The sequence below is a fragment of the Gopherus flavomarginatus genome, chromosome 23 (genome assembly GCF_025201925.1).
Source record: "Gopherus flavomarginatus isolate rGopFla2 chromosome 23, rGopFla2.mat.asm, whole genome shotgun sequence".
NCBI classification, from domain to species: domain Eukaryota; kingdom Metazoa; phylum Chordata; order Testudines; family Testudinidae; genus Gopherus; species Gopherus flavomarginatus.
The window spans coordinates 15,167,798-15,193,658 of NC_066639.1; the positions used below are offsets into that span (position 1 = coordinate 15,167,798).

The following is a 25,861-nucleotide window of genomic DNA, read 5'->3' on the forward strand; positions in this document are numbered from 1 at the left end:
GCAGGGACTGGCTGGCTCAGGGGGGCAGGGAATGGGGCAGGGGCCTGTCCCCTCTAGGGGGCGCCGGCTCCCACCCGGCCCCAGGGCGGGGACTGGCTGGCTCAGGGGGGTGGGAATGGGGCAGGGGCCTGTCCCCTCTAGGGGGCGCCAGCTCCCACCCGGCCCCAGGGCAGGGACTGGCTGGCTCAGGGGGGGGGGGGAATGGGGCAGGGGCCTGTCCCCTCTAGGGGGCGCCAGCTCCCACCCGGCCCCAGGGCAGGGACTGGCTGGCTCAGGGGGGCAGGGAATGGGGCAGGGGCCTGTCCCCTCTGGGGGGCGCCGGCTCCCACCCGGCCCCAGGGCAGGGACTGACTGGCTCAGGGGGCAGGGAAATGGGGCAGGGGCCTGTCCCCTCTCGGGGGCGCCGGCTCCCACCCGGCCCCAGGGCGGGGACTGGCTGGCTCAGGGGGGCAGGGAATGGGGCAGGGGCCTGTCCCCTCTAGGGGGCGCCGGCTCCCACCCGGCCCCAGGGCGGGGACTGGCTGGCTCAGGGGGGCAGGGAATGGGGCAGGGGCCTGTCCCCTCTAGGGGGCGCCGGCTCCCACCCGGCCCCAGGGCAGGGACTGGCTGGCTCAGGGAATGGGGCAGGGGCCTGTCCCCTCTAGGGGGCGCCAGCTCCCACCCGGCCCCAGGGCAGGGACTGGCTGGCTCAGGGGGCAGGGAATGGGGCAGGGGCCTGTCCCCTCTAGGGGGCGCCGGCTCCCACCCGGCCCCAGGGCGGGGACTGGCTGGCTCAGGGGGGTGGGGAATGGGGCAGGGGCCTGTCCCCTCTAGGGGGCGCCGGCTCCCACCCGGCACCAGGATTCACGGCTCTGCCGGCGCTAGATTTTTGACCAATCAAGGGAAGGTGTGAGGCCCCGCCCCCCAGCTCCCTGACGCCCGGTTGGCTGAACTGAGGAGATTGAGGTCCGGCTGCCCAATCAGAAATTGCTGTAAATCTCACAGCTCTGCCGGGCGCGGGGTCGGGTTCCAGGTGTTCCTGTGGGCGGGGCCAGAGCCAGGGGGCGGGGCGTGCGGGGTGGATGCCAGGTGTGGGTGGGTACTTGGGGGGGGGGATATCTGGGCTACATCCAGGCGGGGGCTCTGGGCTGGACTGGGGGGGGGATCTAGGCTCCCTGCACCCCCCCCCCGCCGGCTCTGCCTGCCCCCTCCGCTCCCCCCCCCGCCGATGTGACGCACCGAAAGTTACATCCACCCCCCCCCCCATCCCGTTACCTGCGCCCGGGTCCCTCCGCCGGCAGCCGGGCCCGGGAGGGGGGGCGCCCCCCATCTCCCTCCGCCGCCCCTTGATTGACAGCCGGGCGGCCCCGCAGCCCGCGCCCCCCCATCCCCGGGCTGCTGGGGGCGGGGGCGGGGCCGCGCCGGGCCGTGGCGCAGTTCGGGCCCCGGCTCAGGCTGCTGCTTCCTCCGGAGCCAAACCGGAGTCAAACCGCCCCGCCCCCTTCGCCCTCCCCGCCGGAGGGGGAGTCACGGCGGCTCTACCCCTCCCCCCACCCGTGTGTCTAGGGGGGTGTCACAGCGTCTTTACCCCCCTGGGTATGTGGGGGGGGTCACATCATCTGTACCCCCCGTGTTAGCGCCCCTACCCCCCCGCGTGTGTGGGGGGGGGTCACAGTCTTTACCCCGCAGCTGTGTGTGTGTGTGTGGTTACACTGTCTGTACACCCCGCGGTGTGTGTTAGCGCCTCTACCCCCCCTCCCCCCGCGTGTGTGTGGGGGGGTCACAGTCTTTACCCCCCTGCTGTGTGTGTGTGTGTGTGGTTACATTGTCTGTACACCCCAGGGCGTGTGTTAGCGCCTCTACCCCCCCCCCGCGTGTGGGGTGGTCACAGTCTTTACCCCCCAGCTGTGTGTGTGTGTGTGTGGTTACACTGTACACCCCAGGGTGTGTGTTAGCGCCTCTACCCCCCGTGTGTGTGTGGGGTGGTCACAGTCTTTACCCCCCAGCTGTGTGTGTGTGTGTGTGTGTGTGGTTACACTGTCTGTACACCCCAGGGTGTGTATTAGCGCCTCTACCCCCCCCCGCGTGTGTGGGGGGGTCACAGTCTTTACCCCCCAGCTGTGTGTGTGTGTGTGGTTACACTGTCTGTACACCCCAGGGTGTGTGTTAGCGCCTCTAGCCCCCGTGTGTGTGCTGGGGGGTCACAGTATCTCTACACTCCCGTGTGTGTAGGGGGCTTTCATAGCACCTCTACCCGCCCGGTGTGTGTGGGGTTTCACTGTCTGTACACCCCGGTGTGTGTGTGTTAGCGCTTCTACCCCCCAACCCCGTGTGTGTGTGGGGGGGTTACAGCATCTCTACACTTCCGTATGTGTAGGGGGGAACGGGTCACAGCATCTCTAGATCCCCATGTAGGGGGGGTTTATAGCGCCTCTACCTGCCCCATGTGTGTGTGTGTGTGGGGTCACAGCATCTTTACCCCCTAGCTGTGTGTGTGTGTGGGGGGGGTCACACCGTCTCTACACCCGTGTGTATCAGCACCTCTACTCCCCCCATGAGTGTGGGTCACACCATCTCTACACCCCCATGTGTGTGGGGTCATAGCATCTTTACCCCCCAGCTGTGTGTGGGGGGTGTCACACCGTCTCTACACCCGTGTTTATCAGCACCTCTACTCCCCCCATGTGTGTGGGTCACACCATCTCTACACCCCCATGTGTGTGGGGTCATAGCATCTTTACCCCCCAGCTGTGTGTGGGGGGTGTCACACCGTCTCTACACCCGTGTTTATCAGCACCTCTACTCCCCCCATGTGTGTGGGTCACACCATTTCTACACCCCCATGTGTGTGGGGTCATAGCATCTTTACCCCCCAGCTGTGTGTGGGGGGTGTCACACCGTCTCTACACCCGTGTGTATCAGCACCTCTACTCCCCCCATGTGTGTGGGTCACACCATCTCTACACCCCCATGTGTGTGTGGTCATAGCATCTTTACCCCCCAGCTGTGTGTGTGGGGGGGTCACACTGTCTCTACACCTGTGTGTATCAGCGCCTCTACCCCCCCGTGTGTGTGGGGTCACACTGTCTCTACCCCCCGGTGTGACCCCCCCATGTATGTGGGGAGGGGTCACAGCATCTCTACCTCCCCGTGTGTGTCAGTGCCTCTATCCCTCTGTGGGGGGGGGGGGGGGGGGCGGGTCACACCGTCGCTACACCCACGTGTGTAGGGGGTGTCATAGTGCCTATACTCCCTCATGTGTGTGTGGGGTGCCACACCATCTCTAAACACCTCCCCCGTGGGTAATACGGTGTCATAGCACCTCTACTCCCTCGTGTGCATGTGTGTGGGGGGTGTCACACCGTCTCTAACCCCCCCATGTGTAGTGGGGTATCATAGTGCCTATACCCCCCCCCATGTATGTGGGGGTCACAGCAACTCTAGCCCCCTGGTGTCCCGCAGCGCCTCCTGCTGGGGAGACTCATCTCACCTGTTTCCCCCCCCCCAAACGCTGTGGGCTGGGACCCCCTGTGCAGTGAGTGTGTTTACACGCGCACCCCAGCCACACGCCTGGTGGGAACGCGCCTGGGCAAGGACCTGCCCCCCCCCGCCTGGGCTGCGGCTGGGGGGGCCAGGGCGCTGACATGGGGGGGTTCAGGGTGGTGGGGGAATCTCACCCTCCCTAGCATGGCAGAACCCTCCCCCCCCCGTCCCGCTCCGGCCTGGCTCTGCCGGTGGGTCCCACGGCCGCTAGCCCAGGGCACTATGGGGCAGCAGCTCCCCCAGCGGCAACTGGTGGGATTGCTCCGGGCCTCGGTTTCCCCACGGGATGAGCAGCCGTTCCGGTGGGGGCAGAGCTGGGTTCGAGTCTGGACCCGGGAGAAGCAGGGAAACTGAGGCACGGGGTCCAGACCCAAATTGCAGCTGCTGGATCAGACCATGGGCCTGTCCGACCCCATCTCTCCCCCCAGAGCAAACCAATGCCCCCCCCAGCGTGCACGCCCCCTGCGGGCAGCCCCCGCCCCAGCCCCCGCTGGGGGGTCGCACACAGGCCCCACGGCGTGCAGCGAAGGGTGGGTTTATTGCGGGGGGCTCAGCTGTCCAGGCTCATGAGCAGGGCGGTGCCCCGTTTGATCCAGTGGTCGGGGGGGGCGGCGCCGGCCCGCAGCTCCACCCCGATGACGAAGGAGGGGCGCCCGGCGGAGCCCGCCCGGTTCGGGTAGTAATAGCAGGGGCAGGCGTAGGTCCCTGCGAGAGAGGGGGGGGTCAGGGGGTGGAGCCAGGCTGCCCCCCCGGAACCCTCAGCCCGGTGCCCCCCCACCCCCGGACCTGCAGCCCCATCCGTGCCCCCACCCGGAGACCTCTCCCCCATCAGCCCACCCCCTAGACCCTCCCCCCCCACGGGCAGTGCCCCCCACCCACCTTAGCGCCCCCACCCCCGGACCTGCACCCCCATCCGTGCCCCCACCCGGAGACCTCTCCCCCATCAGCCCACCCCCTAGACCCTCCACCCCCACGGGCAGTGCCACCCACCCACCCCCAGACCCTCCCCCGTCACCCTGCGCCCCCAGACCCGCCCCTCACGGGCAGCGCCTCCTACCTCCCTCAGCGCCCCCACCCCCAGACCCTCTCCCAACAGCCCTGCACCCCCAAACCTGCCCCCACCCCCAGACCCTCCTCCGCCACCCCTGCGCCCCCAGACCCGCTCCCCATGGGCAGCGTCCCCTACCTCCCTCAGCGCCCCCACCCCCAGACCCTCCCCCGTCACCCTGCGCCCCCAGACCCGCCCCCACCCCAGACCCTCCCCATCACCCCTGAGCCCCCAGACCCGCCCGCGCCCCCCACCTTTGCTGCTCTTCTTCCTGCTCTCGGCGGGTCTGAAGTGCACCGTGGGCAGGGGGCAGACGAGCTGCATCGGCTCCGCTTCCACCAGACACGAGTTCTTCTTGTCCCAGCCCGCGCCCTCCAGGTACAGCCCCCGGACCCACACGCCGTCCTGTGGGGCAGAGAGCGTCACCCCCGGGTACAGCCCCCGGACCCACACGCCGTCCTGTGGGGCAGAGAGTGTCACCCCCGGGTACAGACCCCGGACCCACACGCCGTCCTGTGGGGCAGAGAGCGTCACCCCCGGGTACAGCCCCCGGACCCGCACGCCGTCCCGCGGGGCGGAGAGCGTCACCCCCGGGTACAGCCCCCAGAGCCGCGCGCCGTCCTGCGGGGCGGAGAGCGTCACCCCCGGGTACAGCCCCCAGACCCACACACCGTCCCGCGGGGCGGAGAGCGTCAGCCCCGGGTACGGCCCCCGGACCCGCACGCCATCCCGCGGGGCGGAGAGCGTCACCCCCAGGTACAGCCCCCAGACCCACACACCGTCCTGCGGGGCGGAGAGCATCAGCCCCGGGTACGGCCCCCGGAGCCGCGCGCCGTCCCTCGGGGCGGAGAGCGTCACCCCCGGGTACGGCCCCCGGACCCGCACGCCGTCCCGCGGGGCGGAGAGCGTCACCACCAGGTACAGCCCGCGGACCCGCACGCCGTCCCGTGGGGCGGAGAGCGTCACCCCCCGGTACAGCCCGCGGACCCGCACGCCGTCCTGTGGGGCAGAGAGCGTCACCCCCAGACCCACACGCCGTCCTGTGGGGCAGAGAGCGTCACCCCCAGACCCGCACGCCGTCCCGCGGGGCGGAGAGCGTCACCCCCGGGTACGGCCCCCGGACCCGCACGCCGTCCTGCGGGGCGGAGAGCGTCACCCCCAGGTACAGCCCCCGGAGCCACACGCCGTCCTGCGGGGCCAAGAGCGTCACCCCGTCCTGCCCTCCAGGTACAGCCCCCGGACCCACACGCCGTCCCGCGGGGCGGAGGGCGTCACCCCCAGGTACAGCCCCCGGAGCCGCACGCCGTCCCGTGGGGCGGAGAGCGTCACCCCCAGGTACAGCCCCCGGACCCACACGCCGTCCTGTGGGGCAGAGAGCGTCACCCCCAGGAACAGCCCCCGGACCTACACGCCGTCCTGTGGGGCCGAGAGCGTCATCCCAGGTACAGCCCCCCCAGTGCCATCCCGGGGGGACCCCACCCATCCCCATGGGCTCTGGCCCCAGCCACGCACCTTGGGCGGATACACCAGGTTGTTGTCATCCACCGTGGAGACGATGAACTCCCAGGACAGGGTGTCCACCGAGATCTGGGGGGGGCAGTGAGAGTGGGTGGGATGGACCCGCCCCCCCATCCTAGGAGTCCCCCCGCCCCCCAGCAGGGCTGGGAACTGCCCCAGGTGCCTCCAGACTCTCTTCAAGGAGCCAGGGAGAGAACCCAGGAGTCCTGGCTCCCAGCCCCCCCTGCTCTGACCCACCAGCCCCACTCCCCTCCCAGAGCCAGGGAGAGAACCCAGGAGTCCTGGCTCCCAGCCCCCCCTGCTCTAACCCACCAGCCCCCACTCCCCTCCCAGCGCCGGGGAGAGAACCCAGGAGTCCTGGCTGCCAGCCCCCCTGCTCTAACCCACCAGCCCCCACTCCCCTCCCAGCGCCGGGGAGAGAACCCAGGAGTCCTGGCTCCCAGCCCCCCTGCTCTAACCCACCAGCCCCCACTCCCCTCCCAGCGCCAGGGAGAGAACCCAGGCGTCCGGGAGCCCTACCCCCCAGCGGTACCCACGTTGTTCTGGCGGGCGGCTGCCTGCAGCACGGCCGTCAGGAAGCCGGTGGGGAAGGTGAACCCCGAGAGCCAGAAGAGCACGGGGGGATGCGCCGTCTCGGCCCAGCGGGCAAACTGCTCCACCCGCTGGCCCAGGTCCCGGGTCCAGGCAGCCAGCGGCTTCTGCGAGGGGTAGGCCTGTGGGGGGCAGAGCACAGGGGCTGGGAGGGGGGCAGGCACACGGCACAGCTCAGCATCGCTCGCCCCCCAGCGCTTGGAGACTTTCACACCCAGGGAAACTGAGGCACCAATCTTGGGGAAGTCCTGCAGAGGGGCCCCTCAGACTAGGGCGTGGCGTGGTAAGGGGGGGGTGCTCCTCCAAGCCACGCGGGCAGCAGTTGAAGATCTGATGGGGGGGGGACCTTCCCAATCGACCCACCCGTGGCCCCAAAGCCAGACACCGTGGGGGGCAGCACGGGGGAGTCCCTGGGCCCCCAGGAAGGGCGGGGGGCACTCCCATGGGGCAGTGATTCCAGCTCTCCCCCCGGCGGCCGGGGGCGCCCTTACCCTCTCCCACATGGGGGGCACGCGGGCGTCGAAGATGCAGTTGAAGATCTCTTCCAAGGTGGTGGACATGACGACCAGCCCCTGGATGCCCCTCTCCAGCTCCACCAGCGAGGACCTAGGGGGAGGGCCCAGCTCAGGCGGGGTCCCCCTCGGCCAGCCCCACACGCTGCCCCCAACGCCGGGCCGAGGTCGGGGACGGGGAGGCTCCTCGCTCCGCACCAGGATCCCAGGTTTGGTTCTAGGCCCCATCGGGCCCGGGCAAAGCCTGGGGGCCAGAGCGGCCTGGTTCTCTGACTGCCAGGAGGGCTGGGCAGGGGCCTGCTGTAGTCTGGGCACTGCCCAGACCCCCGGCCGAGATTGGGGCCCGTCGCGCCAGGCGCTGCCCAGACCCCCCGGCCGAGATTGGGGCCCCGTCACGCCAGGCGCTGCCCAGACCCCCCGGCCGAGATTGGGGCCCGTCGCGCCAGGCGCTGCCCAGACCCCCCGGCCGAGATTGGGGCCCCGTCGCGCCAGGCGCTGCCCAGACCCCCCGGCCGAGATTGGGGCCCCGTCGCGCCAGGCGCTGCCCAGACCCCCCGGCCGAGATTGGGGCCCCGTCACGCCAGGCGCTGGCCAGACCCCCGGCCGAGATTGGGGCCCCGTCACGCCAGGCGCTGCCCAGACCCCCGGCCGAGATTGGGGCCCCGTCGCGCCAGGAGCTGGCCAGACCCCCGGCCGAGATTGGGGCCCCGTCACGCCAGGAGCTGGCCAGACCCCCGGCCGAGATTGGGGCCCCGTCGCGCCAGGCGCTGCCCAGACCCCCTGGCCGAGATTGTGGACCCGTTGCGCCAGGCGCAGCCCAGACCCCCCGGCCGAGATTGGGGCCCGTCGCGCCAGGCGCTGCCCAGACCCCCCCCCCGGACTGAGATCAGGGCCCCATCCTGCCGCACTGCACAGCCCCACGGAAAGGCAGTCCCTGGGGTGGGGTAACAGCTAAGCCAGACCGGGCCCGTCCCCCCACACCAGCCGAGGTTGAGCCCCGTGCCCCCCAGGCCCGGCGGTGGTGGCGCTGACCTGATGACCTGCAGCAGGGCGTTGTAGCGCTGGATCTCCTGCAGCAGCACCACGTTGAGGGGCGAAGGGTCGTCGGCCAGCACCTTCTGGGTGCCCCTGTAGTCCAGATCCTGCGGGATCTTGCTCAGCACATCGGCCGACAGCTCCAGGACCTGCCGGGCGAGGGGTGCGTGAGCCGGGGCCTGGGGGAGGTCGCCTGGGATGGAGCCCCCTCGCCCCAGAACCGCGGGTGGGCGGGTGGGGACCGTGGAGGTGTTCCCGCGGGATTGAGCCCCCTCGCCCCAGAACCACGAGCGGCTCCCTGAGTCTGCAGGCAGCCTGGAGAGTCGCTGGCGATGCCCGATTGGGAGCAGACCCCCCAGGCCCAGCTGGCAGCACCCAGGAGCCTCCCCTCTAGAGCGCAGGTGGCACCGCAGCCCGGGGTACCTTGTCCTCGCGGCTCTGCCCGGCGGCCCCGCTGGGCGTGATCTGGGGCTGCAGGGACAGCAGGGTCTCGAAGAGGGTCCTGGCCTCGGTGATCTGGGAGGCCACGTCGGCGTTGGGGTGCTGGCCGAAGGCCTCGGGCAGGTCCATGCCGGGCAGCATGCTGATGAACTCCCGGTAGGAGGCCAGGTTCCCGTCCTTGGGGATGTAGTAGGTGTCGAGCACCGACAGCCTGGGGGCACAGGGGGAGTCAGGGCTCGTGACTGCTCGGCCCCAGCCCTGCTCACCCAGCCCCCCAGCCCCCCCTCCTCATACCCCCCACGGGCTATTTCTGCCTGCACAGGGCGAGCCATCCTCACAGGAGACCCCCGAGGAGAGGAGCAGGCAGGGGAGCACCTCAGCTCAAAGCGCCACGGTTACTGCCCTCTGCCTCCTTTGAGCCGGGTCCCTCGGGTGCCCCTCTGCAGTGGCGCCCCACAACCCCCCCCCCAGCGATTTCAGCGTCCCTGCTTTACCCAGAGGGAAGCGGATTTCTTTGGGGGCTGTACCCCATTGGGAGCTGGGGGTCTGGGTGCTGAGCAGTTTTGGGTTGAAGCCTGCAGTTTTGGGGGCGCGCTGCAGCAGGCTGGCGTGTCTGGCTCAGCAGGGCAGGGTGCTGGAGACCCAGGCTGGCAGGGAAACCGGGCTCAGGGGTAATTCCAGCACGTCGGGTGACAGACCCAACGGGGTCCCTGGGACCGAACCCGTCACAGCCAGGACCCAGAGGTAGCCGGGAAGGACCAGGGGGAGCCGGAGCACATAAAGCCCAGAAAGACCCTCAGACGGAGGGAAAAGCCAGAGCCAACCGAAGCGACCCCGACCCCGGCACGTGAACGAGGCTGGGGGCAGGCGGAAGCGGGGACGCCAGGCAGGAACCGAGGGCGGATCGCCGGCGCAGCCCAACCGGCACCGACCCTCCTCGCCGGGGGGGGGCAGACGCTGAGCGGGCCCCGCTCCAGCCCCCCTACTTGTAGAAGGGCGCGGCCAGGCTCTGCTCGCAGAAGTAGTCGTTGATGTAGGTGGTGAGCAGGCGCCGGTCCCAGCTGTCCGTCACGTGGCCCCCGTAGTTGATGCCTGCGATCAGGTACTTGAGGGCGTCCCAGGGCGTCTCCTCGTACTCGTCCAGGTAGAGGCTCAGCAGGTTCTCCGACACCTGGAGGGCGCAGACGGCACCACGCCAATGGCACAGGGCCCGGGGGCCGCTATTGTCGGGTTCAGCAGAGCGCCTCGCAGGGAGCCCCGGGGCCTTCTGGGGGCCCTGGGGCGTGAGCTGCCTGGCTCTGTGGGGGGTTGTTATGGCAGGGTCTTGTGAGGGGAGGGGGTTGTTACTGTAGGTTCCCGGAGGAGTGTGTGGGCTGGTTTCTTACAGTAGGGGCTCACGCAGAGCCTGATAGGGGACACCCAGGGGTTTGTCATTGTAGGGTCTGATAGGGGACACCCAGGGGTTTGTCATTGTAGGGTCTGATAGGGGACACCCGGGGGTTTGTCATTGTAGGGTGTGATAGAGGAACACCCGGGGGTTTGTCATTGTAGGGTCTGATAGGAGAACACCCAGGGGTTTGTCATTGTAGGGTCTGATAGGGGACACCCGGGGGTTTGTCATTGTAGGGTGTGATAGAGGAACACCCGGGGGTTTGTCATTGTAGGGTCTGATAGGAGAACACCCGGGGGTTTGTCATTGTAGGGTGTGATAGAGGAACACCCGGGGGGCTGTCATTGTAGGGTCTGATGGGGAACACTCGGGGATTTGTCATTGTAGGGTCTGATAGGAGAACACCCGGGGGGCTGTCATTGTAGGGTCTGATAGGAGAACACTCGGGGATTTGTCATTGTAGGGTCCGACAAGGTGAAAACCCAGGGGTTTGTCATTGTAGGGTCTGATAGGAGAACACCCGGGGGTTTGTCATTGTAGGATGTGATAGAGGAACACTCGGGGGGTTGTCATTGTAGGGTCTGATGGGGAACACTCGGGGATTTGTCATTGTAGGGTCCGACAAGGTGAAAACCCAGGGGTTTGTCATTGTAGGGTCTGATAGGGGACACCCGGGGGGTTGTCATTGTAGGGTCTGATAGGAGAACACCCGAGGGTTTGTCATTGTAGGATCGGACCGGGGAACACCCAGGGGGTTGTCATTGTAGGGTCTGATAGGAGAACACCCGGGGGTTTGTCATTGTAGGGTCTGATAGGAGAAGACCCGGGGGTTTGTCATTGTAGGGTCCGACAAGGTGAAAACCTGGGGGTTTGTCATTGTAGGGTCTGACAGGGGAACACCCGGGGGTTTGTCATTGTAGGGTCTGATAGGGGACACCCGGGGGGGTGTCGTAGGGTCTGATAGGAGAACACCTGGGGGTTTGTCATTGTAGGGTGTGATAGAGGAACACCCGGGGGGTTGTCATTGTAGGGTCTGATAGGAGAACACCCAGGGGTTTGTCATTGTAGGGTCCGACAAGGTGAAAACCCAGGGGTTTGTCATTGTAGGGTCTGATAGGAGAACACCCGGGGGGTTGTCATTGTAGGGTCTGATGGGGAACACTCGGGGGTTTGTCATTGTAGGGTCTGATAGGAGAACACCCGGGGGTTTGTCATTGTAGGGTCTGATAGGAGAACACCCGGGGGTTTGTCATTGTAGGGTCTGATAGGGGACACCCGGGGGTTTGTCATTGTAGGGTCTGATAGGAGAACACCCGGGGGTTTGTCATTGTAGGGTCTGATAGGGGACACCCCGGGGTTTGTCATTGTAGGGTCTGATAGGAGAACACCCAGGGGTTTGTCATTGTAGGGTCTGATAGGGGACACCCGGGGGTTTGTCATTGTAGGGTCTGATAGGAGAACACCCGGGGATTTGTCATTGTAGGGTCTGATAGGGGACACCCAGGGGTTTGTCATTGTAGGGTCTGATAGGAGAACACCCGGGGGTTTGTCATTGTAGGGTCTGATAGGAGAACACCCGGGGGTTTGTCATTGTAGGGTCTGATAGGGGACACCCGGGGGTTTGTCATTGTAGGGTCTGATAGGAGAACACCCGGGGGTTTGTCATTGTAGGGTCTGATAGGGGACACCCGGGGGTTTGTCATTGTAGGGTCTGATAGGAGAACACCCAGGGGTTTGTCATTGTAGGGTCTGATAGGGGACACCCGGGGGTTTGTCATTGTAGGGTCTGATAGGAGAACACCCGGGGATTTGTCATTGTAGGGTCTGATAGGGGACACCCGGGGGTTTGTCACTGTAGGGTCTGATAGGGGACACCCGGGGGTTTGTCATTGTAGGGTCTGATAGGAGAACACCCAGGGGTTTGTCATTGTAGGGTCTGATAGGGGACACCCGGGGGTTTGTCATTGTAGGGTCTGATAGGAGAACACCCGGGGATTTGTCATTGTAGGGTCTGATAGGGGACACCCGGGGGTTTGTCATTGTAGGGTCTGATAGGAGAACACCCAGGGGTTTGTCATTGTAGGGTCTGATAGGGGACACCCGGGGGTTTGTCATTGTAGGGTCTGATAGGGGACACCCGGGGGTTTGTCATTGTAGGGTCTGATAGGGGACACCCGGGGGTTTGTCATTGTAGGGTCCGACAAGGTGAAAACCTGGGGGTTTGTCATTGTAGGGTCTGATGGGGGGTTGTTACCGTTGGCTCTGGGGTGGCAGGGGGTGGTTACTGTTGGCTCCGGGGGTTGTTACCGTGGGCTCTGGGAGTGCTGGGGGGTTGTTACCGTTGGCTCTGGAGGTGGCAGGGGGTGGTTACCGTTGGCTCCAGGGGTTGTTACCGTTGGCTCTGGGAGTGCTGGGGGGTTGTTACCGTTGGCTCTGGGAGTGCTGGGGGGTTGTTACCGTTGGCTCTGGAGGTGGCAGGGAGTTGTTACCGTTGGCTCCGGGGGTGGCAGGGAGTTGTTACCGTTGGCTCCTGGGGTGCCGGGGGGTGGTTACCGTCGGCTCGGGGGCGGTTACCGTAGGATCTGGCCGCAGCGGCCCCCCTCTCCCCGGCGCCCCGCCCACCTCGAAGTCGGAGTCGTTGAAGCCGTACACCACGTTCCAGCCGAGCTGCAGGAATTTCTTGCGCTCCAGCAGGACGCTGTGGAAGAAGCAGAGGGCGAACAGCAGCTTCTTGTACTTGGCCGGCTTGGTGCAGCGCCCGAACTGCGGCTCCGTCACCAGCTGGTACAGCCGCTTCATGTTGGCCTTGAGACCCTGCCAGGGAGAGGGAGAGGGAGGGGGGCTCAGCGCGGGCCCCAGGCTGCCCCCGCCCGGCCGGGGCGCGGGGCGCGGCGCTGGCACAGGGGCGCCCCTCTCACCGTGGGCGGCTCCGTGGTCATCTTGACGCCGGCCTGCAGGATGGAGATGGGGAAGTCGGGATGGGGGCTGGAGCTGAGCCAGAGGCGGAACGCCGGGTGCGGCTCCTCCACCTGCAGCTGCTCCACCAGCTTGTCCAGCTGCGGCATCCAGGACAGCGAGAGGTGGCAGTTGGCCAGGAACACCCAGTTCCCTGTCGGCGAGCACAGGGGAGAGACGAGTGGGCCTCCCGGACGCCAGGGTTCGTGCCGGCCGGGCCCAGCCCCTCCCTGGATCCCATCCATGGGTCCCCCGGCCGGCCGGGCCCAACCCCTCCCCAGATCCGACCCATGGATCCCAGCCATGGGTCCCCCAGCCGGCCAGGCCCAACCCCTCCCCAGATCCCACCCCCGGATCCCCGGCTGGCTGGGCCCAGCCCCTTCTCGGATCCCCCCGCCAGCTGGCTGGGCCCAGAGCCTCTTCAGATCCCACCCCAGTGATCTCTGGCCGGCCAGGCCCAGAGCCTCCCTTGAACGCACCCGTGGGTCCCCTGACCAGCCGGGCCCAGAGCCTCCCTGGATCCCACTCGTGGGTCCCCCGACCAGCCGGGCCCAGCCCCTCCCCAGATCCCACCCCCGGATCCCTGGCTGGCTGGGCCCAGCCCCTCCTCGGATCCCCCCGCCAGCTGGCTGGGCCCAGCCCCTTCTCGGATCCCCCCGCCAGCTGGCTGGGCCCAGAGCCTTCCCAGATCCCACCCCAGTGATCTCTGGCCGGCCAGGCCCAGAGCCTCCCTTGAACCCACCCCTGGGTCCCCCGACCAGCCAGGCCCAGCCCCTCCCCGGATCGCACCCCCAGCTGTACTGGAGATATGGCCTCCCGTGGGGCAGGGTCCTCCTGGGTCAGGAACAGACCCTGGCGGGTTGATCTTTCTCTGGGCTCTAGCTTGGATGCACTCGCTGGCCCCCACCCGTGCCTGCTGCCCCTCGGCCCCAGCCCCGGGAGCATGGAGCCGCGTGGCATTAGGGGCCAGCGAATGACACAGACCATCAGGGCCTGACAGAGCCTCGGGCAGGGGGTCCCCCAGTTCGTCACCTTCAGCAGTGACCCCTGGCATTGGGCCGGGCCCCCAGCGCCAGCCCTGCCGTGGGAGGCGGGGGTAGTGAGTGTGGGCGACGGGGGATTTGTGGCAGCAGAGGCTCCTGGGGCCTGGCACCCCATTCACCCAGAGGGGCGCTGCCCGCCCGTAATGCCAGGGTGAGGCGAGGATCCCCGGGCGCTGCTGGCAGTAGAGGGGCAATGGCACACTCACCGTCCCGGACCCCCTCCTGGATCATACGGGTGGCGATGGGGGCCTGGCCCTGGCCCAGCGACAGGGCGTGGAAGCGCTGGGCCATGCCCGACTGCTCGGCCAGCTGCAGCAGCGAGGAGGTGGGGTCCACGCCGGGGGACAGCACGAAGATCAGGGGGGTCCGGGGCGTGGAGTCCTCCACCACCTGCCGCGGGGGGAGGGAAGCTGTATGCTCGGGGGCGGGGGGCAGGGATCCTGGCTGCCCCGTGTGCTGGGGAGGTTGTGGGGGGGGAGGGTGGCAGGGCAGGAGGCCGGTTTGGGGGGGTACAGAGGCCCATCTACCTCAGTATCCCACCTCCTTGGATCAGCCCCATGGGCCCATCTACCCTGGCGTCCCGCCTCCCTGCCCCCTCGATCTGCCCCACGGGCCTGTCTGCCCATGTCCCACCTCCTCCCTGCTCCCCGGGACCAGCCCCACAGGCCCATCTACCCCAGCGTCCCGTGTCCTCCCTGCCCCCTGGATCAGCCCCTTGGGTCCATGCAGCCTGGGATCCTGCCTCCAGCTGTTGCCTCTCTGAGGAACTGCCGGGGCCCGTTGTGCCATGGTGCGGGTGGGTCAGGGGGCCCCTCGGGGAGCCGGGGGGTTCACTGCCCCGACCCCAGCACCCAGGGAAAGGCATCCAGTGGCGGGGAGTTCCGCAGGCTCCCCCACCCACTCACCGACTTCATGTTGAGCACGGGCGGCTCGATGAACTGGGAGCCCAGGTTGGAGACGATGAAGAACGTGACGCAGAAGGCGACGCGGTCCGGCCGCAGCGACCGCACCACCAGCATCCGCTGCATCTGGTTGCAGGAGTTCTCCCACTCGCCTGCAGGGGGCGGCACGGCGACGGGAGGCCGACGGTGGGTCGCTGGCGGGGCAGCCCCGTGCTCAAGGGTCTGCCCAGGGCAGCAGGCTGCTGGGGGGGCCCCGAGGAGTCGAAAGGGCCAGGAGGCAGTGGGGAGAGAGCTGTGGCGCCCCCCTACCCTCCCCCCACACACTGCCACCTGGCATCATTGCTGGGCATAGGCACCATGCAGAGCGCCAGCAGCACCGGGAGAGGAGACCACCTGGTTTCCCTGTCGCTGGCCTGGGCATAGCTGGCCAGAGCCGGGGAGAGAACCCAGGAGTCCTGGCTCCCAGCCCCGCCTGCTCTAACCCCCCAGCCCCCAGCCCCAGGGAGAGAACCCAGGCGTCCGGGCTCCCGTGCCGCTCTGACCTGGCAGCGGGGCCTTCTCGGGCTTGGCGCTGGTGTACCAGAGGTGCCAGTCCCGCGGGTACTGCTCGAAGGAGTTCATGATGCCGTGGAAGTTGGTGAGCTTGTCCAGCTCGGTGACGTTGTCCCAGTAGGTGTCGGCCAGCCAGCCGCTGCAGGGGTTGTCCATCTGCCCCTCCCGGTCCAGCACCTGCCGGGGGGGGGGGCAGCTGAGCCGGGCACCGCGCGGAACCAGACCCCCCCGCGCCCGCCGGGGGCCCCAGCAGAGCGACAGTGGCCAGGCAACACCCCCCAGGGGGCAAAGACGGCCAGGAGGCCGGGTTCCCGCCCCACCTGGCGAAGGCACTGACCCCCGGGGGGCAGCACCGCTGGGCTGGTCTCACCTCCAGCAGCACAGCGCCCCCTAGTGCCGCCCTGGGGCCAGCCCCCTGCCAGGGGAGAGCGCCCCCTGCTGCCCCGCCCCTCTCCCTGCCCCACAGCGCCCCCTAGTGCTCTGGGGCCAGCCCTGCCTGCCAGGGGAGAGCGCCCCCTGCTGAGTCCCCACCCTGCTCCCTGCCCCACAGCGCCCCCTAGTGCCACCCTGGGGCCAGCCCCCTTCCAGGGGAGAGCGCCCCCTGCTGCTCCCGCCAGCTCCCTGCGCCACAGCGTCCCTTAGCACTGCCCTGGGGCCAGCCCCCTGCCAGGGGAGAGCACTCCCTGCTGCTCCGTGCCCCACAGCGCCCCCTAGCGCCGCCCTGGGGCCAGCCCCCTGCCATGGGAGAGCGCCCTCTGCTGCCCCCGCCCGCTCCCTGCCCCATAGCGCCTCCTAGTGCCACCCTGTGGCCAGCCCTGCCTGCCACAGGAGAGCGCCCCCTGCTGCCCCCGCCCCGTTCCCTGCCCCACAGCGCCCCCTAGCGCTGCCCTGGGGCCAGCCCTGCCTGCCAGGGGAGAGCGCCCCCTGCTGAGTCCCACCCCGCTCCCTGCAGCACAGCGTCCCCTAGCGCTGCCCTGGGGCCAGCCCCCTGCCAGGGGAGAGTGCCCCCACTGAGCCCCCCATCCTGCTCCTTGCCCCACAGTGCTCCCTAGTGCTGCCCTGCAGCCTGCCCCTGCCAGGGGAGAGCGCCCCCTGCTGAGCCCCGCCCCGCTCCCCGCCCCACAGCGCCCCCTAGCGCCGCCCTGGGGCACGGTGGCAGCTGCACGGGTGGGGGGCGCTCTAACAGCTGCATTGCAGGGAGGATCCGTGGGGCGCGAGGAGAGGAGGGCGCCCCCTGGTGGGGAGCAGCTCGCTGCCCGCACTCACCACGCCCCCCCGCAGGAAGAAGTTGTACTCGTCCATCTTGAGGTTGCCCGAGGTCTCCAGGATCTTGGCGCACATCTGGAAGCTGAAGAGCAGCTTGTGGCGCTCAAAGAGGCCGCGGCAGGTGAACCTGCGGGGACAGCAGGGGGCGCTAGCCACGGGGAGAGCAGGGGGTGCTAGCCATGGGGCGGGCCAGCTGGGGGCCGTTCTCCCCTCCCCCACACCTCTGGATGCAGCTCCCTGTGCCCTGGGAGCTGCACACAATGTAGGAAGAGAAATCCCCATACCCGTACCCGGCGTGGGAGGGTCCCCGTACCTGTACCCGGTGTGGGGAGTCCCCGTACCCGGCGTGGGAGGGTCCCCGTACCCGTACCCGGTGTGGGGAGTCCCCGTACCTGGTGTGGGAGTGTCCCCATACCCATACCCGGTGTGGGGAGTCCCCGTACCCAGTGTGGGGAGTCCCCGTACCCAGCGTGGGAGGGTCCCCATACCTGTACCCGGTGTGGGGAGTCCCCGTACCCGGCGTGGGAGGGTCCCCGTACCTGTACCCGGTGTGGGGAGTCCCCGTACCCGGCGTGGGAGGGTCTCCGTACCCGTACCCGGTGTGGGGAGTCCCCGTACCCGGCGTGGGACGGTCCCCGTACCCGTACCCGGTGTGGGGAGTCCCCGTACCCGGCGTGGGGAGTCCCCGTACCCGGTGTGGGAGGGTCCCCATACCCGTACCTGGCGTGGGAGGGTCCCCGTACCCAGCGTGGGAGGGTCCCCGTACCTGTACCCGGTGTGGGAGGGTCCCCGTCCCCGTACCCGGTGTGGGAGGGTCCCCGTACCTGGTGTGGGACGGTCCCCGTACCTGTACCCGGCGTGAGGAGTCCCCGTACCCAGCGTGGGAGGGTCCCCGTACCCGTACCCGTAGTGGGGAGTCCCCGTACCCGGTGTGGGGAGTCCCCGTACCCAGTGTGGGAGGGTCCCCATACCCGTACCCAGCGTGGGAGGGTCCCCGTACCTGTACCCGGTGTGGGGAGTTCCTGTACCCGTACCTGGTGTGGGGAGTCCCTGTACCCGGCGTGGGGGGGTCCCCGTACCTGTACCCGGTGTGGGCGTGTCCCCATACCCAGCATAGGGTATCTGTACCTGGCATGGGGGGGTCCTCATACCTGTACCCAGCATAGGGTACCCATACTCGGCGTGGGGGGGTCCCCATACCTGTACCTAGCGTAGGGTACCCATACCCAGCGTGGGGGAGTTCCCGTACCTGTACCCGGCGTGGGAGGGTCCCCGTACCTGTACCCGGTGTGGGGGTGTCCCCGTACCCAGCATAGGGTATCTGTACCTGGCATGGGGGGGTCCTCATACCTGTACCCAGCGTAGGGTACCCATACTCGGCGTGGGGGGGTCCCCATACCTGTACCTGTACCCAGCGTAGGGTACCCATACCCAGCGTTGGGGAGTTCCCGTACCTGTACCCGGTGTGGGGAGTCCCCATACCTGTACCCGGTGTGGGGGTGTCCCCGTACCCAGCATAGGGTATCTGTACCTGGCATGGGGGGGTCCTCATACCTGTACCCAGCGTAGGGTACCCATACCCGGCGTGCGGGGGTCCCCATACTTGTACCCAGCGTAGGGTACCCATACCCAGCGTGGGGGAGTTCCCGTACCTGTATCCGGTGTAGGAGGCTCCCCATACCCAGCATAGGGTATCTGTACCCGGCGTGGGGAGTCCCCATACCTGGCGTGGGGGGGTTTCTGTACCTGTATCTGGTGTAGGGGGCTCCCCATACCCAGCATAGGGTATCTGTACCCGGCGTGGGGAGTCCCCGTACCTGGTGTGGGGGGGTTCCTGTACCTGTACCCAGTGTAGGGGGTTCCCCATAACTAGCATAGGGTATCTGTACCCGGCGTGGGGAGTCCCCGTACCCATACCCGGTGTAGGGGGCTCCCCATACCCAGCATTGGGGGTTCCCCGTACCCATACTCGGTGTAGGGGGCTCCCCATACCCAGCACTGGGGGGTCCCCATACCCATACTCGGTGTAGGGGGCTCCCCATACCCAGCACTGGGGGGTCCCCGTACCCATACCCGGTGTAGGGGGCTCCCCATACCCAGCACTGGGGGGTCCCCATACCCATACTCGGTGTAGGGGGCTCCCCGTACCCAGCGTAGGGTGGTCCCCGTGTACCTGGTGTAAGGGGGCTCCCCATACCCAGCGTTGGGGTGTCCCTGTACCCGTAGTAGGGGGCTCCCCATACCCAGAGTTGGGGGGTCCCCGTACCCATACCTGGTGTAAGGGGGCTCCCCATACCCAGCGTTGGGGGGTCCCTGTACCCGTACCCGGTGTAGGGGGCTCCCCATACCCAGCGTTGGGGGGTCCCCGTACCCATAGTAGGGGGCTCCCCATACCCAGAGTTGGGGGGTCCCCGTACCCATACCTGGTGTAAGGGGGCTCCCCATACCCAGCATTGGGGGGTCCCCATACCCGTAGTAGGGGGCTCCTCATACCCAGCGTTGGGGGGTCCCCGTACCCATAGTAGGGGGCTCCCCATACCCAGCGTTGGGGGGTCCCTGTACCCGTACCCGGTGTAGGGGGCTCCCCATACCCAGCATTGGGGGGTCCCCGTACCCATAGTAGGGGGCTCCCCGTACCCAGCGTTGGGGGGTCCCTGTACCCGTACCTGGTGTAAGGGGGCTCCCCATACCTAGCATTGGAGGTCCCCGTACCCGTACCCGGCGTAGGGGGCGTGACGTTGCACTCCATGTGTTTTATGGAAATCCACTCATGACTATGACCTAACGGGAACATGCGTCCCGCTAAGCACCCCGGGGACGGCTTGGCGTGTACCACGCGTGTTCAGCCGCTGTTTGCGGGGATTCTTGCTAGATCTGGAGGTAAGCGAACAGGACAGAAACCTGCATCGCTGGTGTAAACCTATCAAGCGGGGGCCATCAAGGGTGCTCCAGAAACAACTGGTTCTCAAAGGTCTTCCTGTGTGTGCGTGGGGCAGCCCGTGGGGGATAGGGACGAGGGGGGCAGCCCGTGGGGGATAGGGACGAGGGGGGCAGCCCGTGGGGGATGGGGACGAGGGGGTCCGACCACATCACCTGACAGTGGCCTCCATCTTTAACCCGGTGCTTTTCCATTGGGGGGGGAGGACCCAGGGAGACAAAGGATGTACAAGGGGGTGGAGCGGAGAAGAAGGGCCCGGCTACCACCCGAGATGCCCGCTGGAGCTGACCAGGGCTGTGCCAGGGGACAGGGCTGTGGAGCCTAGTCTGGGACAGACGCTTGTGGGACCATCTGAGCGTGAGATTGAGTTTCGTCACGTTTTAGGCCAGTGGGTCTCGAGCCTCTGAGTGTGACCCCCCCGCAATACATTAAACACACGTGTTGATATATTTAACACCATCATAAAAGCTGGAGGCAAGCCGGGTTTGAGGAGGAGGGTGACAGCTTGCGACCCCCCCATGTAATAACCTCGTGACCCCCTGAGGGGTCCCGACCTGGATTAGCCTCAGACGTGCGTGTTTTGTGTTACTATGCTTGGTAACTTGCTTTGTTCCGGCTGTTACTACTTGGAACCTCTTAAATCCTCCTTTTTATCCGTAATAAAATCACTTTTGTTTATTACTAAAGCCGAGTAAGTGACTCATTGCTGGGGGAGCAAACAGCCGTGAACCTCTCGCTCCCAGCGTTAGGGGGGGCGGACAGTTTCTGAGTTTCCCCTGCACAAGCTTTACCCAGAGGGAAGCGGATTTCTTTGGGGGCTGTACCCCGTCGGGAGCTGGGGGTCTGGGTGCTGAGCAGTTTTGGGTTGAAGCTGCAGCTTTGGGGGCGCGCTGCAGCAGGCTGGCGTGTCTGGCTCAGCAGGGCAGGGTGCTGGAGACCCAGGCTGGCAGGGAAACCGGGCTAAGGGGTAATTTCAGCACGTCGGGTGACAGACCCAAGGGGGTCTCTGCGAGCGAACCCGTCACAGGGGGTTCCCTGTACCCGGCGTAAGAGCAGATCTCTGTACCCAGCGGGGGGCGTCCCTCTATCCAGCTTGGAGGTCCCGTACCTGTACCTGGCATCAGAGGAGATCCCCACACTGGCGTGGGGGTTCCCGTACCTGTACCTGGGGTGGGGGGGACCCCTGTACCCAGTGCAGGGGGGTCCCCATACCTGGCATGGGGAGTCCCCGTCCCTGGCGGAGGGGTCCTGTACCTGCACATGGTGCAGGGTTCCCGGACCCAGCATGGGGGTCCTGTACCTGTACCTGGCATTGGAGGAGATCCCCGCACCTGGCGTTGGGGGTCCCTGTACCCAGTGCAGGGGGGGTCCCCATACACAGCACAAGGGGTTCCCATACTTGTACACAGCCCAGGGTCCCCGTACCTGGCGTGGGAGATCCCCAATCCCAGCGCGGAGCCCCAAACCTGTACACGGCGTAGGGGGCAGTCCCCGTACCTGCACACGCCAAAGGGGGCGGGGCCCGTACCTGTACCCAGCATGGGGCCCCGTACCTGTACCTGGTGTAGGGGGCGGGGCCCGTACCTGTACCCGGTGTAGGGGGCGGGCCCTGTACCTGTACCCAGCATGGGAGGTCCCTGACCCCGGCACAGGGCCCCGTACCTGTAGACAGCGTAGGGGGCAGGCCCCATACCCAGTGTGGGAGGTTCTCGACCCCGTACCTGTACCTAGAGTAGGGGGCGGGCCCTGTACCTGTACCCAGCGTGGGCGGTCCCCGACCCCGGCGTGGGGTCCCGTACCTGTACCTAGCGTAGGGGGCAGGCCCCGTACCCAGCGTGGGAGGTCACCGACCCTGTACCTGTACCTAGCGTAGGGGGCAGGCCCCGTACCCGGCGTGGGAGCTCCCCGACCCCGTACCTGGTGTAGGAGGCGGCCCCGTACCCGGCGTGGGAGGTCCTCGACCCCGTACCTGTACCTAGCGTAGGGGGCGGGCCCTGTACCTGTACCCAGCGTGGGCGGTCCCCGACCCCGGCGTGGGCCCCGTACCTGTACCTAGCGTAGGGGGCAGGCCCCATACCCGGCGTGGGAGGTCCCCGTGCCCAGCGTGGGAGTTCCCCAAGCCCGGTACCTGTACATGGCGTAGGGGGCGGCCCTGTACCCGGTGTGGGAGGTCCCCGTACCCAGTGTGGGAGCTCCCCAACCCCATACCTGTAGAGGCATAGGGGGTGGCCCTGTACCCGGCGCGGGAGGTCCCCATACCCGGTGTGGGAGCTCCCCGACCCCGTTCCTGTACCCAGTGTAGGGGGCGGCCCCGTACCCAGTGTGGGAGCTCCCCAACCCCATACCTGTACAGGCGTAGGGGGTGGCCCTGTACCCGGCGCGGGAGCTCCCCGACCCCGTACCTGTACCCAGCGTAGGGGGCGGCCCCGTACCCAGGGTGGGAGGTCCCCGTACCCGGCGCGGGAGCTCCCCGACCCCGTACCTGTACCCAGCGTAGGGGGCGGCCCCGTACCCAGCGTGGGAGGTCCCCGACCCCGTACCTGTACCCAGCGTAGGGGGCGGCCCCGTACCCAGTGTGGGAGGTCCCTGTACCCGGCGTGGGAGCTCCCCGACCTCGTACCTGTACCCAGCGTAGGGGGCGGCCCCGTACCCAGCGTGGGAGGTCCCCGTACCCGGTGTGGGAGCTCCCCAACCCCATACCTGTACCCAGTGTAGGGGGCAGCCCCATACTCAGAGTGGGAGGTGCCCGTACCCGGCGCGGGAGCTCCCCGACCCCGTACCTGCACCCAGCGTAGGGGGCGGCCCCGTACCCAGCGGGGGAGGTCCCCGTACCCGGCGCGGGAGCTCCCCGACCCCGTACCTGTACACAGCGTAGGGGGCGGCCCAGTACCCAGCATGGGAGGTCCCCGTACCCGGCGTGGGAGCTCACCGACCCCGTACCTGTACCCAGCGTAGGGGGCGGCCCCGTACCCAGCGTGGGAGGTCCCCGTACTCGGCGTGGGAGCTCCCCGACCCCGTACCTGTACCCGGCGTAGGGGGCGGCCCCGTACCCTGCGTGGGAGGTCCCCGTACTCGGCGCGGGAGCTCCCCGACCCCGTACCTGTACACGGCGTAGGGGGCGGCCCCGTACCCGGTGCGGGAGCTCCCTGACCCCGTACCTGTACCCGGCGTAGGGGGCGGCCCCGTACCCTGCGTGGGAGTTCCCCGTACCCGGCGCGGGAGCTCCCCGACCCCGTACCTGTACCTGGCGTAGGGGGCGGCCCCGTACCCTGCGTGGGAGGTCCCCGTACTCGGCGCGGGAGCTCCCCGACCCCCTACCTGTACACGGCGTAGGTGTGGTACTCGTTCAGGTAGCGGATCCGCTCCTCCAGCCTGGCACTGCGGTGGCTCTTCTGGATGCTCACGTTGAAGAGGTCGATGTAGGCGTCCAGGGAGAACTGGTACATGGGGTCGATGCGGCCCATGTCGTTGAGCACGAAGAAAAGGATGGAGGCTCTCTGGGCGCAGGGCCTGTAGGCCTAGTGGGCGGAGCACGGCGCCCGTCAGCCCCGGGCAGGAACCCCAGAGGGCGTTCACCCCGCACCCACACGCCCTCCTGGGGCTCGGCACGTCTCCACCGGCACGGGCCAGCGGCGGGCGTCTAACCGCAGGACCCTCTGGGCACGGCTGGCGTTGCCAGGGAGCCAGGCTGAAGCCCGTGGGGCAGACCCCCCCAGGCAGCCCCGGCCCCCCTCACCTCGCGGGCGGTGTCGATCTTGATCTCCGTGGTCTCGCTGGTCTCCAGCTGCTCCGTCACCTCGCTGGCCGTCACCTTGGAGGTCTGCAGGGTGTTCACCAGCTGCACGTCGTCCAGCAGCGAGCCGGTGGCTTCGTTCAGCAGCCTGCGGGGACGGGCGGCGGGCAAGGGTCAGCAGGCGCCCACCGTCCCCCTGCCGGTGCAGCCAGGTCCCCAATCCTGCCCTGTGCCCCCCTAAGATACACCCCCTCTCTGTTCACCGGGGAACGGGACATGGGGCTGCATCTCAGCGCCTGGCGAGGGGTCCCTGTGTAACCACCCGCCCCACCCCAGAGGTGGCTGCATTTCAGCGCCAGGCGAGGGGTCCCTGTGTAACCACCCGCCCCACCCCAGAGATGGCTGCATCTCAGCGCCGGGCGAGAGGTCCCTGTGTAACCACCCGCCCCACCCCAGAGGTGGCCGCATCTCAGCGCCGGGCGAGGGGTCCCTGTGTAACCACCCGCCCCACCCTAGAGGTGGCTGCATCTCAGCGCTGGGCGAGGGGTCCCTGGGTAACCGGCCGCCCCACCCGAGAGGTGGGTGCATCTCAGCGCCGGGCGAGGGGTCCCTGTGTAACCACACGGCCCACCCCAGAGGTGGCTGCATCTCAGCGCTGGGCGAGGGGTACCTGGGTAACCAGCAGCCCCACCCCAGAGGTGGCTGCATCTCAGCGCTGGGCGAGGGGTCCCTGGATAACCGGCTGCTCCGCCCCAGCCCCACCTCAGAATCTCGTCCTCCAGCTCCTTCAGCTTGCTCTTGCCGGCCGCGATGTTGAGCACGAGCGAGTCCTTCTGCTCCTCCAGCTCGGGCCGCTCCTTCCGCACCACGATGCCCAGCAGCTGGGCCTCCAAGCCCTGCCAAGGGGAGGGGCGTCAGGGCCTGGCCGGGCTGCTGCAGGCTGGGCGTCCCCCCCGGAGCAAGCCAGCCCTCACGAGCCCCCCATCTCCAGGCCCCAGCCCCGCCCCACCTGCTCCTTGACGGCGAAGTTGACGATGGTGGTCTGGGAGGAGGTCTCCGGGGTGTAGTGGGGGTTCGACAGCTTGGTGGTGAGGTAGAAGCGGAAGTCGGGGCTGTACTCCACCTCCTTGTCCGCCAGCCGCAGCAGCAGGCGCCCGCCTGGCACGGACACGGGGCAGTCAGGGTCCCCCGAATGCAGCCGGGCCCTGCCTGGGGATGTGAGCAGGGGCCCCGGGCCACCCCCACACCCCTCCCAGAGCCAGGAGAGAACCCAGGAGTCCTGGCTCCCAGCCCCCCTGCTCTAACCACCAGCCCCCACTCCCCTCCCAGAGCCAGGGAGAGAACCCAGGAGTCCTGGCTCCCAGCCCCCCTGCTCTAACCACCAGCCCCCACTCCCCTCCCAGAGCCAGGGAGAGAACCCAGGAGTCCTGGCTACCAGCCCCCCTGCTCTAACCACCAACCCCCACTCCCCTCCCAGAGCTGGGGAGAGAACCCAGGAGTCCTGGCTCCCAGCCCCCCTGCTCTAACCACCAGCCCCCACTCCCCTCCCAGAGCTGGGAGAGAACCTAGGAGTCCTGGCTCCCAGCCCCCACTCCCCTCCCAGCGCCGGGGAGAGAACCCAGGAGTCCTGGCTCCCAGCCCCTCCTGCTCTAACCACCAGCCCCCACTCCCCTTCCAGAGCCAGGGAGAGAACCCAGGAGTCCTGGCTCCCAGCCCCCGCCCCCCCAGCTCTAACCACCAGCCCCTACTCCCTTCCCAGAGCCGGGAGAGAACCCAGGAGTCCTGGCTCCCAGGCCCCCGTGCTCTGACCCACCAGTCCCCACTCCCCTCCCAGAGGTGGGGAGAGAACCCAGGAGTCCCGGCTCCAGCCCCCCGCCCCCCAACCCCAGCGAAGGCCCCGGCGCCCGGCCTCACCCACTCTGGTGACGGACTTGTTGAGGATGGGGGCGAGCGAGGGGTCCAGCTCCTCCTGCACGTTCTGCAGCAGCACGGGCGAGCCGAACTGCACGGCGCGCTCCAGCACCCGCAGGTAGTCGCCCATCTGCAGGTCAATGATCTTCAGGCCCTGCGGGGGGCGACGGCACTGGGGTGAGCAGGCAGCCCCCCCCCCGGACCCTCTGCCCCCCCGCAGCTGCCAGCCCCCGGGGGCACGGGGTGGACAGGAGCCGGGAGGAGAGTGCAGAGGGCACATGGCAGGGCACCAGCTGTGATGGGGTGGGGCCTAGTAGGGGGCGTGGCTCCTGTCAGCTCCGCCCCCAGGGGGAGGGGACTCCAGCGCCCGCCCCCTGCTGCTCACCTTGGCCGCTTCCATGTTCTTGATCCACTTGGAGGCCTGGCACTGCGGGTCGATCATCAGCGGCCACCTGGCAACGGGGGTGGGGCAGATCAATGGGGCTCGTCTGCCCCCCGTCCCAG

General features: G+C 68.0%; 2 protein-coding genes across 4 annotated transcripts in view; both read right to left on the bottom strand.

Moving 5' to 3' along the window:
* The window catches only part of KDM6B (lysine demethylase 6B), a 69,144-nt gene extending 67,704 nt beyond the window's left edge, over positions 1–1,440 (bottom strand). The window contains 1 exon segment of the mRNA XM_050933502.1: positions 1,255–1,440. The gene's annotated coding sequence lies outside the window, so the exon portion shown is untranslated.
* A 2,602-nt stretch (positions 1,441–4,042) lies between these two features.
* Positions 4,043–25,861, bottom strand: part of DNAH2 (dynein axonemal heavy chain 2) — a 136,138-nt gene continuing 114,319 nt past the window's right edge. Inside the window, exons 69-88 of one of the 3 annotated variants that reach the window (XM_050933445.1) lie at positions 25,743–25,809; positions 25,361–25,511; positions 24,456–24,604; positions 24,209–24,342; positions 23,450–23,594; positions 23,032–23,231; positions 16,776–16,902; positions 15,500–15,686; positions 14,961–15,109; positions 14,262–14,445; positions 12,976–13,166; positions 12,680–12,871; positions 9,654–9,838; positions 8,650–8,878; positions 8,224–8,375; positions 7,171–7,285; positions 6,625–6,801; positions 6,083–6,157; positions 4,825–4,975; positions 4,043–4,227 (exon numbers count right to left, since the gene is read on the bottom strand). In XM_050933445.1, coding sequence (XP_050789402.1) covers positions 4,073–4,227; positions 4,825–4,975; positions 6,083–6,157; positions 6,625–6,801; positions 7,171–7,285; positions 8,224–8,375; positions 8,650–8,878; positions 9,654–9,838; positions 12,680–12,871; positions 12,976–13,166; positions 14,262–14,445; positions 14,961–15,109; positions 15,500–15,686; positions 16,776–16,902; positions 23,032–23,231; positions 23,450–23,594; positions 24,209–24,342; positions 24,456–24,604; positions 25,361–25,511; positions 25,743–25,809 — 3,115 coding nt within the window. In that variant the 3' untranslated portion in view covers positions 4,043–4,072. Of the gene's footprint in view, positions 4,228–4,824; positions 4,976–6,082; positions 6,158–6,624; positions 6,802–7,170; positions 7,286–8,223; positions 8,376–8,649; positions 8,879–9,653; positions 9,839–12,679; positions 12,872–12,975; positions 13,167–14,261; positions 14,446–14,960; positions 15,110–15,499; positions 15,687–16,775; positions 16,903–23,031; positions 23,232–23,449; positions 23,595–24,208; positions 24,343–24,455; positions 24,605–25,360; positions 25,512–25,742; positions 25,810–25,861 lie in introns of those variants that run through there. The other 2 variants (XM_050933446.1, XM_050933447.1) reach the window with 2 other exon arrangements.